This window comes from Oxyura jamaicensis, chromosome 22, assembly GCF_011077185.1.
Source record: "Oxyura jamaicensis isolate SHBP4307 breed ruddy duck chromosome 22, BPBGC_Ojam_1.0, whole genome shotgun sequence".
NCBI classification, from domain to species: Eukaryota; Metazoa; Chordata; class Aves; order Anseriformes; family Anatidae; genus Oxyura; species Oxyura jamaicensis.
This window is the reverse complement of record NC_048914.1, coordinates 5,427,035-5,440,254: the sequence shown is the minus strand read 5'-3', so window position 1 is coordinate 5,440,254 and position 13,220 is coordinate 5,427,035. Positions and strand designations below refer to the sequence as shown.

The 13,220-nt window shown below is 43.5% G+C and overlaps 1 protein-coding gene across 3 annotated transcripts; it reads right to left on the bottom strand.

Annotated features, from left to right (window-relative positions):
• Window positions 1-312: 312 nt before the first annotated feature.
• On the bottom strand, window positions 313-8,475 carry AP3M2 (adaptor related protein complex 3 subunit mu 2). 3 transcript variants are annotated; one of them, XM_035345269.1, is made up of 10 exons: window positions 8,415-8,475; window positions 8,083-8,366; window positions 6,508-6,679; window positions 5,911-6,048; window positions 5,271-5,356; window positions 4,458-4,591; window positions 3,390-3,597; window positions 2,432-2,576; window positions 1,896-2,008; window positions 313-1,112 (listed from the first exon to the last, which is right to left on the bottom strand). In XM_035345269.1, the coding sequence occupies exons 2-9, from the start codon at window positions 8,353-8,355 to the stop codon at window positions 1,908-1,910; spliced, it is 1,257 nt and encodes a 418-aa protein (XP_035201160.1). In that variant the 5' UTR covers window positions 8,356-8,366; window positions 8,415-8,475; the 3' UTR covers window positions 313-1,112; window positions 1,896-1,907. The 3 variants fall into 3 exon arrangements, with proteins under 3 accessions (XP_035201160.1, XP_035201161.1, XP_035201159.1); XM_035345270.1 differs by having other exon boundaries at window positions 313-1,108; XM_035345268.1 differs by having other exon boundaries at window positions 313-2,008.
• Between the last annotated feature and the right edge of the window lie 4,745 nt (window positions 8,476-13,220).

The following is a 13,220-nucleotide window of genomic DNA, read 5'->3' as shown; positions in this document are numbered from 1 at the left end:
GGGCTACTTATTTACATATCAATGTACCACCTGCTTTTACAGTTTGGAACAGATTCATTAACAGAGTCTAAGCAATCCAAACAAACACAGGATTGTTGTATGTTATAAAGAAAATGTTATAAAGAAAATAATTAATTTTAGCTCTTCAGACAATGATTAATTCCCAAGCTTACAAAATCAATTGTGTGAAGACATTCATCTCCCTAAGGTGTACCCACTATCCAAGGTCCAGTTGTCATAATTTACCTTCATCCTCAAACTTCAACTGTGCATCTTGTAAAGACCACACAAACCACTCTGAAATGACACAGATGACAGGTAAAAATTAATTTTATTGATGCCCTTGTTGAAGGTTATATTTGCGCTGAGTATGTTCAGCACTAAGGCCACCTGCTGTGGCATTCACCAGTTGAACTGAAAATTGCAATTCCAAAATCAAGATGTCACTCATCCACTGCAAGTATCCCATCACAGGCAAAACAGAATTTGTGTTAGCCTTCATTTAGGGCCACCTTGTTCCATTCACGAACATGAACTACATATGCTGGACTTCACAGCCACCTGACAAATGCTATAGTCCATAAGCTACTGTACGTGTAACAGGTTCTGATACCAGATAAATTAACACATTGGCATCTAGTGGCCAAAGAACACATTGCAAACAATATGGAACAGTGCATATGCCTCATTTTATATTTATGTATGCTATACAGAGAGAGATGCAGCACAGACTGGGATGGGTTTATGCAGCAACAGCTCCTGCAGAAGGGATGGTCCCAGTGAGAAATCCAACACAGGCTTGAATCCACCTGCACAGCAGCTAATTGAGACAGGAACTGGAATGACGTACAGCCAGAAACGTCACAAAGGTACCAGGACATAATTATTTCAAATAAAGTCATAAGCGAGCAGAACATTGGTATCACCTTCATTTGTAATAGGCAGGCAGAAAGAAAAATAGGTTCCAACAAGTGACTGGGATAGCAATTGTCTTTGTTTAGTTGCAGCTTCAGTTTCAAAGAGTTTCCATCAGAGTGCTATGTCTCCACACTAATTCTTGTCCTGCCTCTGCCTCCTCCCTGACTCCTCAAAGAAGCCAGGAGAAACACTACCTCCAAATATTGAGGAAACAAGAACAGAAGCAGAATTACATTCAGATGTCACCATCTGTCAGTTATAAGATAACAGGTGCAACAGGTGGCTCTTCAAAGGATTCCATACTAAAATTTGGATGGGTTTCCAGTTACTCCCCAAAGATTCAAGAAACTTTACAACCATAATAGATTACAAAATATCAAGGAAAAGTATTCATTTTTTCCTGCTTCCTCCCTCTGTGGCACCACCCCCAAACTCAGGCTTCTTAAAATCCCATCCTGGGTGGGACAGTCTACCTTTTCATTTCTTTCAGTCCCATCAAGGCAGAATGGCCAGCTAATCTCTCTGCTGCCAAGAACTATAGCTCTCCAACCAAACATCCAGTGATGGGGAAGGGCAGATGCCAGACCATCAGTGCAATAGAATTGTGGAAATTCAACTTCATATCATCTGCAAAATGGATAAAAGCCAGCCAAAACATAAGGAACAGGAAGTACAAAAGGGAATAAATCCCTAGAATTTCCTTTAAGACAGTAAGATGAAGGTGGTACAAACTTATATCTGACTCACTAGTCCTAAGTGACCTGAACTCCTCTCCCATCTGCTGTTGCTGCTAATACTTCAGGCTCATTTAGGGATGAGATGCCTTCAGGTTAACCTTACTTTTCCCTTCTCCCCAGCACGCTAAGCACTGGTTATCCTTATCAGGCTAAAGGCAAGGGAGCAACCCTAAACAGATTGGGGAGATGCTATATCCAACATCTAAGGGATAGGAGAAACAGGAAGGTGCTTTTCCTCACTATCATGATCCTTTAAGTTCGGACTTGGAACTTGCCAGCCTTAGTCATGTATTTTATCCCCTTGAAGGGCTTGTACTTCTCCCCATACATGTCCAAGCGATTCACCTTCAGTCCTAAAAGCAAACAAATATAGCGTAAGACTGACTGCCGCCACAAACACAGACCTTCAGGATAAAGGAACAGAAGAGCGTACTAGAGGGGCAGGGAGCAAGCTTTAGCAAGCAGGAAATGGAGGGGGAAAAAAAGCAAAAAACCAAAAACATAAAAGCTGACAATTGCTAATTGTCAGAATCATTCTTACAAACACAATCATACTCTGAAATTATGTATGAAGTTCTAAGCAAGAAACACAAGAGGATGTAGATAGGCTGTTTCAAAAAGCAACAGAGAAGAAATCCATTTATCTGTTGCCAAGCACACAATTTTCAGATAGGATGTTCTGAAGAGAAGGTCTGAAGAGCTACATCAGCTACATGCAGAGTAAACACTTTGACAGAGAAGAAAACATTCAGCTTCTTTACCTGATGGTCACTTACCAGATATAGCCAGCTGCTGAATTTTAAACTGCAGGTTAATAGTGGGATTTTCATCGGGTTTTGATGTCCCAGCTTGCAGGTTCATACTTCCCTTCAGACTTGGCAGCTTCTGGGGGTTTATTTTCCCCACATCCCATGAGAGCAACTTCAAGGAACAACAAATGCAGCAGTCAAGCAGAAATACAGTAACAAACTCTAAAGAATAGTCTCCTTCCAATGAGAATTTTTAACGTTTCTCTATGAAAAAGCTCATTGTCTCTCTTGCCTTTTATATTGGACATACAACACACACTCCTCTCCATCCAGTCGGGTCCTCCACTTCAGACATAGTAAAAACTTAAGGAGCAGCTGTCTCAGAGACCCTTGTTCTCCCTCTCTTTCCAATGATGTTCCCCAAAAGTCTACCATCAATGGTGTTTCCACTATTTGTGCTACAAGCCACAATTGCTATGGGTAACAGTGACATAGATAACACAGAATCACCTCCTTTCTATGTAGCTGAACCTGTGTTGCCTGATGCTCTACTGTGGATAAACTTCTAAGCTCGAAGAAAGATAATATTGAACCAGCGGGGAGGAGGGAATCACTAACCATCTGAAATCCTCATCGTTTGCAAAGGATCAAGTCTTAGCATGCAGTGCGTGACAACCAGATATGCAGAAATCCATAAACCAGTCACTAAACTACTGCCACATCGTACAACACCAGTCCTTGTACTTCCTGCACACACCATGCAACCAAAACTAAATCCATTCTGGCACTGAGCTATTTGCTGTGGGGCGTAAAACAACTTCTCGTGTGCAAGTGTTCAAAAACCAGGGATGTATTAAGTTCTCACCCAAGAAAAGATACTGCCTTCAGGGCATCAACATTCAAAGGAATGATCTTGAAAGGATGAATAACTCAACTTCATTTGCTGAAAGATTTACATAAATAAATAAAATCTACTTTCTCTCACCTTTGTAACTGGGTCAAAGATGTGTGTTCCTTGTGAGGGTGTGAGGCTCATATTTAAGACACCTTTTGGCATCTGGCTAGTGATCATCACTCCCTCTATAGTCTTCCCCATAGTCTGCTTCGGTCCCACTGTGATTTCAAAGCGTCCCAGTGAGCTGCTATCACGGAAACTGATGCTGTGTTTAACATAGACAGGAATTGCCACAAGACTAGAATAAAGGCAATAACAAAGGAACCTTGTGAATTTCTTGCCTTCATCTTTGCTTTTCAATGTTCCCAGTAAAAGGGGCAAGGACTGCAGTAAGGAAAGCAATGGAGATCTATGCTCTTTATTTACCGAATCAAAGAGCAAAGTCATAATGCTGTCCTCAAGTCTTTCTTACTATAAAAAAAAAAAAAAATCAAACTTTCCATATCTTAATTTTCCACTGTCATACGAGAGGTAAAGACACCCACTGTGATAGGAGAATTGAGCAAGAGAGGGGAGAAACTTTTCACATGTCACAACCAAGATGATAAGTAGTCCCAGGCAGAGCAACAGCACTTGAACTGCATGCTTTCAATTTGACTTTTCCCCCCACACTCCTTTTCAACTACTTGAGATAAGCCTGACAAATTCTAACAGAATGCTTTAACATCTTTAACCCCAACTGCTTCCAGAAAAGAGTGCAAACAGCTGACAAGAACTCATAGTTTCATTAAAAAAAGACATCGAAAAAATCAACATGATTATCAAACTAGTTTGTTTTATCTTAACAAAAAAAAAAATGTAAACACAGGAAATTAACAGCCCAGTTACTCCATATTGCCTAATTCATTCCCACTCTAGATTGTTCATCTGCTACTCATTTTTGACAGATGCAGGTTGACCAGTAAAAAGAGACAAGAATCACTGCTCCAAACAAGGGGAAAACACGTTTAAGAAAAAAAAAGTGTGAATTAACTCACACCACTATTTCACATGGCACAAGTAGTTACCTAATCTTTAAAAGACATTCTCCCCCCCTTCCTTCTTTCTAGTCAAGAAGATCCAAATTCTATAATTCACTGCACTAAATTCACCACTTACTTCTGAGCACTGACATGGTAAGACAGCAAGCGAAAATTTCCATCAGGAGGAATAAAGGAGAGTATTCTCTCTGACTCCCAGCGCTTAAACCGTACACATGGATGAAAGCTGACATCATCCAACAACCGAGGGTTCTGAAATAAAAGAAAGGTTAAAGAACGCAGTACTACCTAAAATAACTACTTAAATTCTTCAGTCTCCTATCCCCAAAGGCCCAGCATTTGACACTCTGCACCTTTGAACATATCTACATTGAGACATTTTAAGCCATTTGATGTTGCTACCTCTGTGCAACAGCGGCACTCAATATCCTCAGTTCTAATCAGACTGCACATCAGGAAAAAATTCTTTACCGTGAGGGTGGTCAAACACTGGAACGGGGTTCCTAGAGAGGTGGTTGATACCGCATGCCTGTCAGTATTCAAGAGGTATTGGGATAATGCCCTCAATAACATGCTTTAACTCTTGGTCAGCCCTGAAACGGTCAGGCAGTTAAACTAGATGATCTCTTAAGATCCTTCCAACTAAAATAGTCTATTCTATTTTTGCAAATCCCATTGTGTTAAATAATTATGTAGATGCATACTAATAAAAAAGATGGCCCTATAAGCAACAAAGAACCTGAAAATAAAATCTTTACACTCAAAGTTGCTGAAGTTCACTATGAGTTCCCACTGTCAGTTCTTTCTCTTTTTGTTTGGTATACTCAGATTCTGATCTAATTGAATACATCACGGTGAGACTGAGATCTTAGTAGCATGGCTGGGAAGCCCTTTTCAAGGATTTAAGTAAGGATACATCCTTGAGATTTACCATAAAGGAAAGGGTAAGGTCTGGCATCCCAGTCAGCTTGACACAAGCATCAATCACACCTTGGATTTCCGCAGTAATTGTGGAACCTGCAACAATAAAGTAAACACAGGAGGTTACGTGAACCTGGTCAAAATTCATTACAACATGGAAAAAACTATCAACAAGGAAGAAGGGAATTTAATGTCTTTATGAAGTGTCATGGCTCATTATGTTGCCTCCTTGATGTATTTCTCATTCCCAACCACTTTTAAGGAAGATGCATATAAGTAAGAACCACTGATGCCAGTAACGTCCATTCTAATGGCCAACAGCAATAGCTCCCAACTCTAACAAGACTAAGATACATTAAAACTAAGGAGATAACCCTGTACAGAATTTCCTGTCACCTTCTATTTTCCCAGTACAGAGTTGCTTGCGAGACCTCATGAGCAGTCAGAAGAGGAAGACGATTTAAAATTTTGATAGTTCTCTAAAATTTTTTGACTGAATAGCACCTACAAGCTGGCAACATTCCAAAGTAAGAATAGGAATAAAGCTTCCCACACAGAGATGAGGGAGCACCTCTTTGGAAAACATAAATCCCTCTTCTGGCGCTATCAGGACAACTTACCCTTGTCTTAGTCAGAAGCAACTCCCATACCTGATTTGTCAATGATTGCATCTATTTCCTCAATCACATCAAAATATGCCTCATTGTTGGTATATTTTACACCAGTACGTCTCCAAGGCACCACTGATAGCTGTCCAGTAGGAAGCTGGTCACCCACATTAGTGCTTCCTGGAAAAAGAATGGTAATTGTAACAACCACAAAAGATAGACAATGCTCCAGAACAAGTTCCTGGCCTCACCCAACTAGATTGTAATTAATTTCCAAGAAACCTCTGTCTCTTTGTGGAAGAACAATTACTCTTCCAGACTCCTTGTATTCTACAATTTGCATCTCTCCCACACCCAACTCCAGAACATATCACAGGAAAAAATAAAATACAGGAAAAAGTAACTAAAAGACACAACAAAAAGCCACTGACAAAAACAAACAAACAAACATGCAGCTGGTGCTGGAACCAGGACAAACTTCAAAGAAAAGCACTAACACAGGACTCCCAAAACATGCCTCTGCTGGGGTTTAGAAAGGTACAGAACCAAATAGGTTTTCTTCACCTCTGTCCAGATTTACTTCTGGAGGAATACTGCCACATGGCCTTAACAGTTTATCTACTTTTTGTTTCCTTGTACCTGTGATGGTGTTGACAACTGTTCGCAGGATTGTTGGAGGTTTTATCAGTTCCTTGAGAATATTGGATTCTGTTGCCAATGGAAAGCCATTGTCTAGCATCTCTTCCAGCACCTCATAAACCACTACAACATTGTCCTTGATCATCACCTCTGAACAGACACCAAAGTAATCCTGTTCAAAAGAAATAATTACTTAATCTGTAGAGGAGAGACTTAGTGATCATTCAGTTCACTGTCCTCCCACACAGAAATAAATCAAGCCTCTTCTTGCAAGAGGTGAAATAGCATCGAAGCTCCGCACATTAGCAGAAGTATATCAGAGAGACTGAACACTCCAATGGGGAAGCACAATTTTAAGCATACATCCAACCACTGCAACAGCAAGCTGGCAAATCACTGCATCATCAGGTGTTCCCATTTCTTTTCTATATAATGGAATTTGCTCTGATAGCCACGAGATTTTTTTAATTGGCACTTGAAAACAGCTCTATTGTAACTGATTAAGCTGCAATACTAATTAACATACATTTCCTGAAGTACATTTTTGGCCTGAACATGAAACAGAGCTGACTTCTATTTCAACAGGAGTAACTCAGATTGATCGTAATAACACTTATTACTAGTTAGTCCAATACTGATCATGGCTACAAAAAAAGAACTGCAGAATGATGGCTGGGAATGCAACTGTCACAACGTTCTTCAGAATTTCCAATTAAATTACTTTTCCATGCAAGCCATGTCTAGCCAAATAGCTCAGCAGAGCATGAGAACCAGTCTCAGGCAACCTAAAGAAAATATAACAGGTCTCACCAACAAAAAGTCAAACACAAGAAACCCCATGCTGCTTGGATTCAGACCCTGGGGATCAAACAAGAACAGTCAATCCATGCACTGAGCTCAATGAAAGATAATTCTGAGCCTACAAAGAGTCACGGTCTGACTGGCCCTTGGAAGCAAAGCTCATGTGATACTCATTTGACCAAACACTCACATTTCCTGTATTCTGGTAGGATGCTGGTCACGAGACATTTCAAATCCAGACTGCACAATCATATTGCTGGCAGGCAGAAGAGGCATGTTCTACTTTTTACATCCCCAGACTGACTGGCAGTCATGTCAACTACAGCACAGATGAAATACAGCTGCTTTGAGGCAACTCCTATCATTGTTTTCTTTAGGGAGTACGATTCCCTTCCGAGAAACATCATCAGATGTAAACATGCGGGCAGACTGTCACCGCTTGACTAAAACACATGAGCTGCACAAACTCTTTATAGAAAAGTCCAGCTCAGTCTTGTTTCACAGCTCCTAGAAGATGCAAGACCGCAAAACAGACGCGCAGCTCTCGGCTGCTGAGGGGTCCTGCCGGCGAGCACATGCTGATTTCAAATCCACCCTTCCTAACCCCGCAAGCTCTCAGGACCTGCGGGAGACATTCGCTGGTGCAGGATGAGCGTCACGAGACAGGGAAGGAAGAAAAACAACTGCGGCCAGCCCTTCCGTCCCCCTCCAGACCGCCGCTGCCCTTCGCCAACCGCCTCCCGGCGCCACCCGGCCGCCTTCACCCCGCCGCACCTGGAAGGTGTCGACGACGCGGTGCAGGAACTCGATGACGAAGAGGGGCGGCACCTCGCTCTGGATGACGGCCACGAAGAAGATCTTGTGGCGGTAGACGCTGAGCAGGCAGTGGTGCGGCGTGGGAATCACCGGCGGCACGTTCTCCGCCTCCGAGGCCCTCTCCTGCGCCTCGAAGAAGTAGTCACAGACGGAGCGGCTGACGGCGCTCTTCCAGTGCTTCTCCAGGAAGATGTCCCCCGACGCGTTGATCAGGAACAGACTGTGGATCATGGCGGCGGCGGCAGCCAGGGCCGAGGCAGAGGCCGGGGCAGGGGCAGGGGCAGGGGCAGGGGCCGCAGCCGGGTCTCGCCTCGGCTCCCCTCCGCTCCTCCGCCCCCCGCCGGCCCGGGCTCGCCCCCTGCCCCCCAAGGCCCCACCTTCCAGCGCGCGGATTGGTAGCGCCGAGTAAGAGCCCCCCCGCAACCGCTCGGGGCGGGCTTCGGAGTGAGCACCCCGCTTGGGAGGCCCGCTAACAGCCCAGCCCGATAGGTCGAGGAGAGGCGCGCAGCTGATGACGCATCGGAGCGGCCTGCCTGGGCCGCAGTCAGCCTGGAGACCGAGCCTTACGGCGCCGCGCAGCGCCGGCTGCAGGCCGTGGGCAGAGCCGCCGGGAGGGGGCGGCCCCACCGCAGCCCCAGGCCCGCCGGCCGCTCCCTGCCAGGCCCGCAGCGCCCGGAGTCCCCTCGCGCGCTCCCGGCAGCGCCGAGGCCCCGGGCTCCAGGCGCCCCGAGCGCGGAGGCCGCCGCGCCTCCACCCTCCTCCCCGCTGTGAGGGGCTCGCCCCGGCCTTGCAGGTGGGGCGGCCACGGCCGCATTTTTCGGTGGAGAGAGCAGAGCCTGCGGCCTTCTGCAGCGGCAAGCCGAAGGGGAACGGAGCCTCTCCCTAATTTTCTTTAAACTTTTTTTCTTTTGGCGGTAGACGTCTATCAGCCTGTGAAACTTGGTACGTGACCCGGTTCCGCAGCAAGGAGCAGCCAGTCAGATGTCTTCCACTGCGCACTTTTACTGGCTTGCTTACCACGGAGTAGTAGCTCTACTGAAAACACAATCCAGCCACGGTCAAAATGACAATTGTCATGCAAAATGCAGCTACGTTCTGGGCTGTATGACTCCTTTGCTCAACTAGAACATGTGACTTGTGTACGTACGCAGAGCAGATCTCTCAACTTCTGAGTCAAGCAGATGCCTTTGCCAATAATTTCCTGATTTCACTATGAAACATGGGATTAGAAATTAGAGAGCGACTGATTAAGAATAAATATGTAGGCAACACTCATTGCTTAATATGTGCTGTGCTTGGAAAATAGAATGTTACATTTGCGATGTACTGTGCTTGTGCTGCGCTGGGAAAATACAAAATGTACGTGCAAATACAGCATGAGAGAATGCACAGATGAGGAGTAAGGAGGAGGACTAAAAGCTGCCAGCACAGATTTATAGTAGGAAGTAAGGAGGAGGACTAAAAGAAGGTCACACTTGCAAGGTGCCTAGATAACAGCGGGCCCTCAGACTTTGTGAACCGAGACAAACCAACCTTATGGATTGGACTGAGACCAAGGGCTCAGAAAGCATACGCAAGAAGATAAGGTGAAAAGTTCAAATCTGATGAAGACATTTTACTTCATCCCACCGACCACCTGGACGACCACCAGAGAATACTGTGCAAGTGCAAAGGACTGATAAGCTAATTAGCATACAAAGTGAGAGTAGGTATGTTTAGGTAATGAATATGTATAGTGTTAATTGAATATTCATTGTTTTGCTGCTTAAATGTGTTTGTCATTTCGGGTATGCATGTTAGGCAGGAGGATCCCCCATGCATCCAGCACGCTGCTAATAAAGGATACTTAGTCACTAAGAAATTTTGACTTTGTTCTTTAAATCAACTACCATTACAGTCCAAAAGGGCTGCTCCCATCAACTACTTTGAGAATAAATGTAAATACAACAAAAAAGCCCTTTTTATACCATGAAATAAGCTGTCTGAACACACAACCTTTATTACAGGGGAAGTAAAGTGACAGACTACTGGTTAGGACTGCTGCAAAAGCACTGAAAGGCTCGGGTCTGAGTCTCCACTGCTGGCTATTCTACAATGTTGTGGGCATATCTCACTGACAGTTATATTAGCAAATTTGGAAGATGAGTAAACAGGATGGATTGATCATGTCAGAATGAAAAAAAAAGGCAAAAAAGGCAGCACCATTTAAACTAGATCTTTTTTGTACTACTATTTTCCCCCCAAATGGGGCCAAGGTCAGTCTGTTTACTCAGACGTTACCTTTTATTATTCAACATGCACTAGGTAAGCTTTTTTTACTATAACAGAAATAAAGGAGAACTGACCTATACATTGATTTATAATTTACACTCATAATTTGTTTCAAGTGCATTTTTAAACAGCAAGATGTTTTTTAAATGTCTAATTCAAATTACTTCAATGAATTTTGCATTTCAGAGCAACAAAGTGGTATAAAATTTTCATTTAATTACAGCATTCTGTTATAAATTAAAAATAAATATGTATGGTTTTAAAATAAATATGTATGGTTTTAACATCATCACTGTCTAAGAGGCTTTTGGAGTCTGTATTAACAGAAGTCATGTAGGCATCATAGACAGAAAACAGCAGCACAGAGTTAAGCATATGCAACAGCATAAAACCTTTATAAATTTACCAGGTTCTCTGCAAAACTCAAGCCTTTCTGTTTTTAACCTAGAAAATAAAGTCTACAGTCATGGGATACTTCTTTTCAATACAGGCTTTTATTTCTTCTCTCATAAAACGCAATTCTGTTTTCACTGAATCATACGTTGTTTAAAAACCTTCATTTTCATCCAATTGCTTGCACTCCTTATCAAAATAGTTAATAATTTACCTAGTTCATGATGTTGTTACTTCTTTATATTTCCTATGGTAACCTTGGTTTCTTTAGTCATCAAGAATGTCAGTGCCAATGCAAAAGAAACCATAGGGTAATAAATTATTTCTGCACACCAAAGGTAAAGGTTGCAGAAGGATGAAGGGGAATGCACTTGTTTATAATCCTATAGACTTATAATCCTAGACTTATGAAAAACTAATCACAAGAGATATCTTGTCAAAATCCCTTGAGTAGTCTGGCCTTTGAAGAGTTGCTGTGTAGCTAGCTGGGATGCTAAGTTTAAATTTAAACTCCTAGACTATTCCCATATCTTGTTGGCACCTGCAGAGAACAATTAACAGTTACACCACTGTTTACTGCTGCAGAAATGCGGCCTATCTGCTTCTAAACTGCTAGCAGAAGGATCACATTTTCTTTTGAACATCAGTAATGCTTTTCTCTAAAAGTGATTCAGGAGCTTATATAAACTGGAATCTAAGAGAACATAGCAGAAGGTGTAGCCCAGACATGTTGCTGGTTAATTTAGTGGCAGCCTGAAAACAGTTCAGTAAAGGTATTATTCTCTTGTGAAAGTGCATGAACCCCCAGAGAAAAAGAGCAAAAAATTTGATTTGCGACAAAATGCTGTTGCCAAACTGTACACCGTCTTCACAAAAAAGCAATCCCTTACTATCCATTGTTTGCTGTATGTAGAATTCAGATGATTTAACTGTTAGCTTGTGATAGTTTCACTATTATGTACTGAGTTGTTTCAGCAATGCAAGAGTAAGTATTGTTACGCTTACATTATTCTCTGGAATTTACATTTATATATTCATTAGCTTTTCAGAATTTAACACCACAGCCGTGGAATTCAAGGCATTGAAGTACCTGAATTTCCACCCTTCCGCTCAGGAAGAGGTGGGAGAAGAGATTAATTTGTATGGCGAATCCAACTCTGGGAAGGGCAGACGTCTGCAGTTTGCATGAGAGGAACAGAACTGTTTGTACAATAACTTGTATAAGAGCACCTCAAACTCCATTGGCTTCCCAAACAGTTCAAGTAACAAGCAGTTCATGTTCATACTGAAAAACCTGTTCTGTTAAAACATCAAAATATTTCCTCTTGCTCAAAAAAGAGATTTCTCACCACAAAACATTGAACAAAGCCATTCAGAAAACACCACTTTGTTGCTTTATCACCTGTCTTCATGTTTCTTAAGATTTTTTCTTTTCTGAAAAGGGAAGCTTGCATGAATCTTTACCCAGCAGTTGTTCCTTAAGATAACACTGAAAAATGTGTACCTGACATCATGCATACACAGCTGTTTTAAAAAAAGGTTAAGGAACTGTGCACAGCTCGTAACCACATAGTATAAATAAAAAAGTGAGATTATTTTAACCGAGTACAACCTAGGAGAGAATGTCATAATTGCGTAAAATCAGAATTTGCTCTTTGCTCTTTTCTGTCAACTTTCAACAGACACTAGGTCCAACACCATACACCTACAGGGCAGAGCCATGCTGCTGCCTGTATTAGCCTGGGGTGGGTGCTCTCCATCGGGTCCCCTCCGATTCCAGTGACAAAGAGCCAGCTCTGTGGAGCCTACTGCAGAACGAAGACCAAAAGACATAGAGATCCTAAGTTATCTCTGTGCTCATATTTTGGCAACATATTTCTACACAATAAAATAAAGCTTATCACGATGATGTGCATATCAAAGATGTAGAAAGTTGCTGAAATTACCTCACAAAGCCGCCTAAAGAGAGAGCAGTTTTCAAGCACGTGCATCCCAGGGGTACGGGCACGGCACGCGGCTCCCCACGCCAAAGGGCACTGATATTTCAGAAAACACCACGCCAGTGTCTGTAAGTCAGAAGAACCGCGCGTCGCCGCTCCAGACACGAGCCCAGTTAAGCCCCACAGGTAAATCTTCTTCCCACCCTGCGGGCCGTGACCACCCGCTGGCGGCGGTGACCCAGTCTCTAGCCATGCCCCTGAGACACAGCCTCGCGCCTCCAGAGCGCGGAGCCCTTCCGCAGCCGCGCGGCCCCAGCTCCCGGCAGGGCGTCGTTTCCAGTCAGCCTTCACCGGGCACCGCCACCACCGCCTTCCCGCCCCAGCTGGCCGCGCACGCCCTGCCCGCACGGCGCCCCAGGCCGCTCGCAGCGCCCGGCTCCGCCTCTCCCCGCCGCGCGCTGCCGCCCGGGGCCCGCCGTATCATTAAAAGGG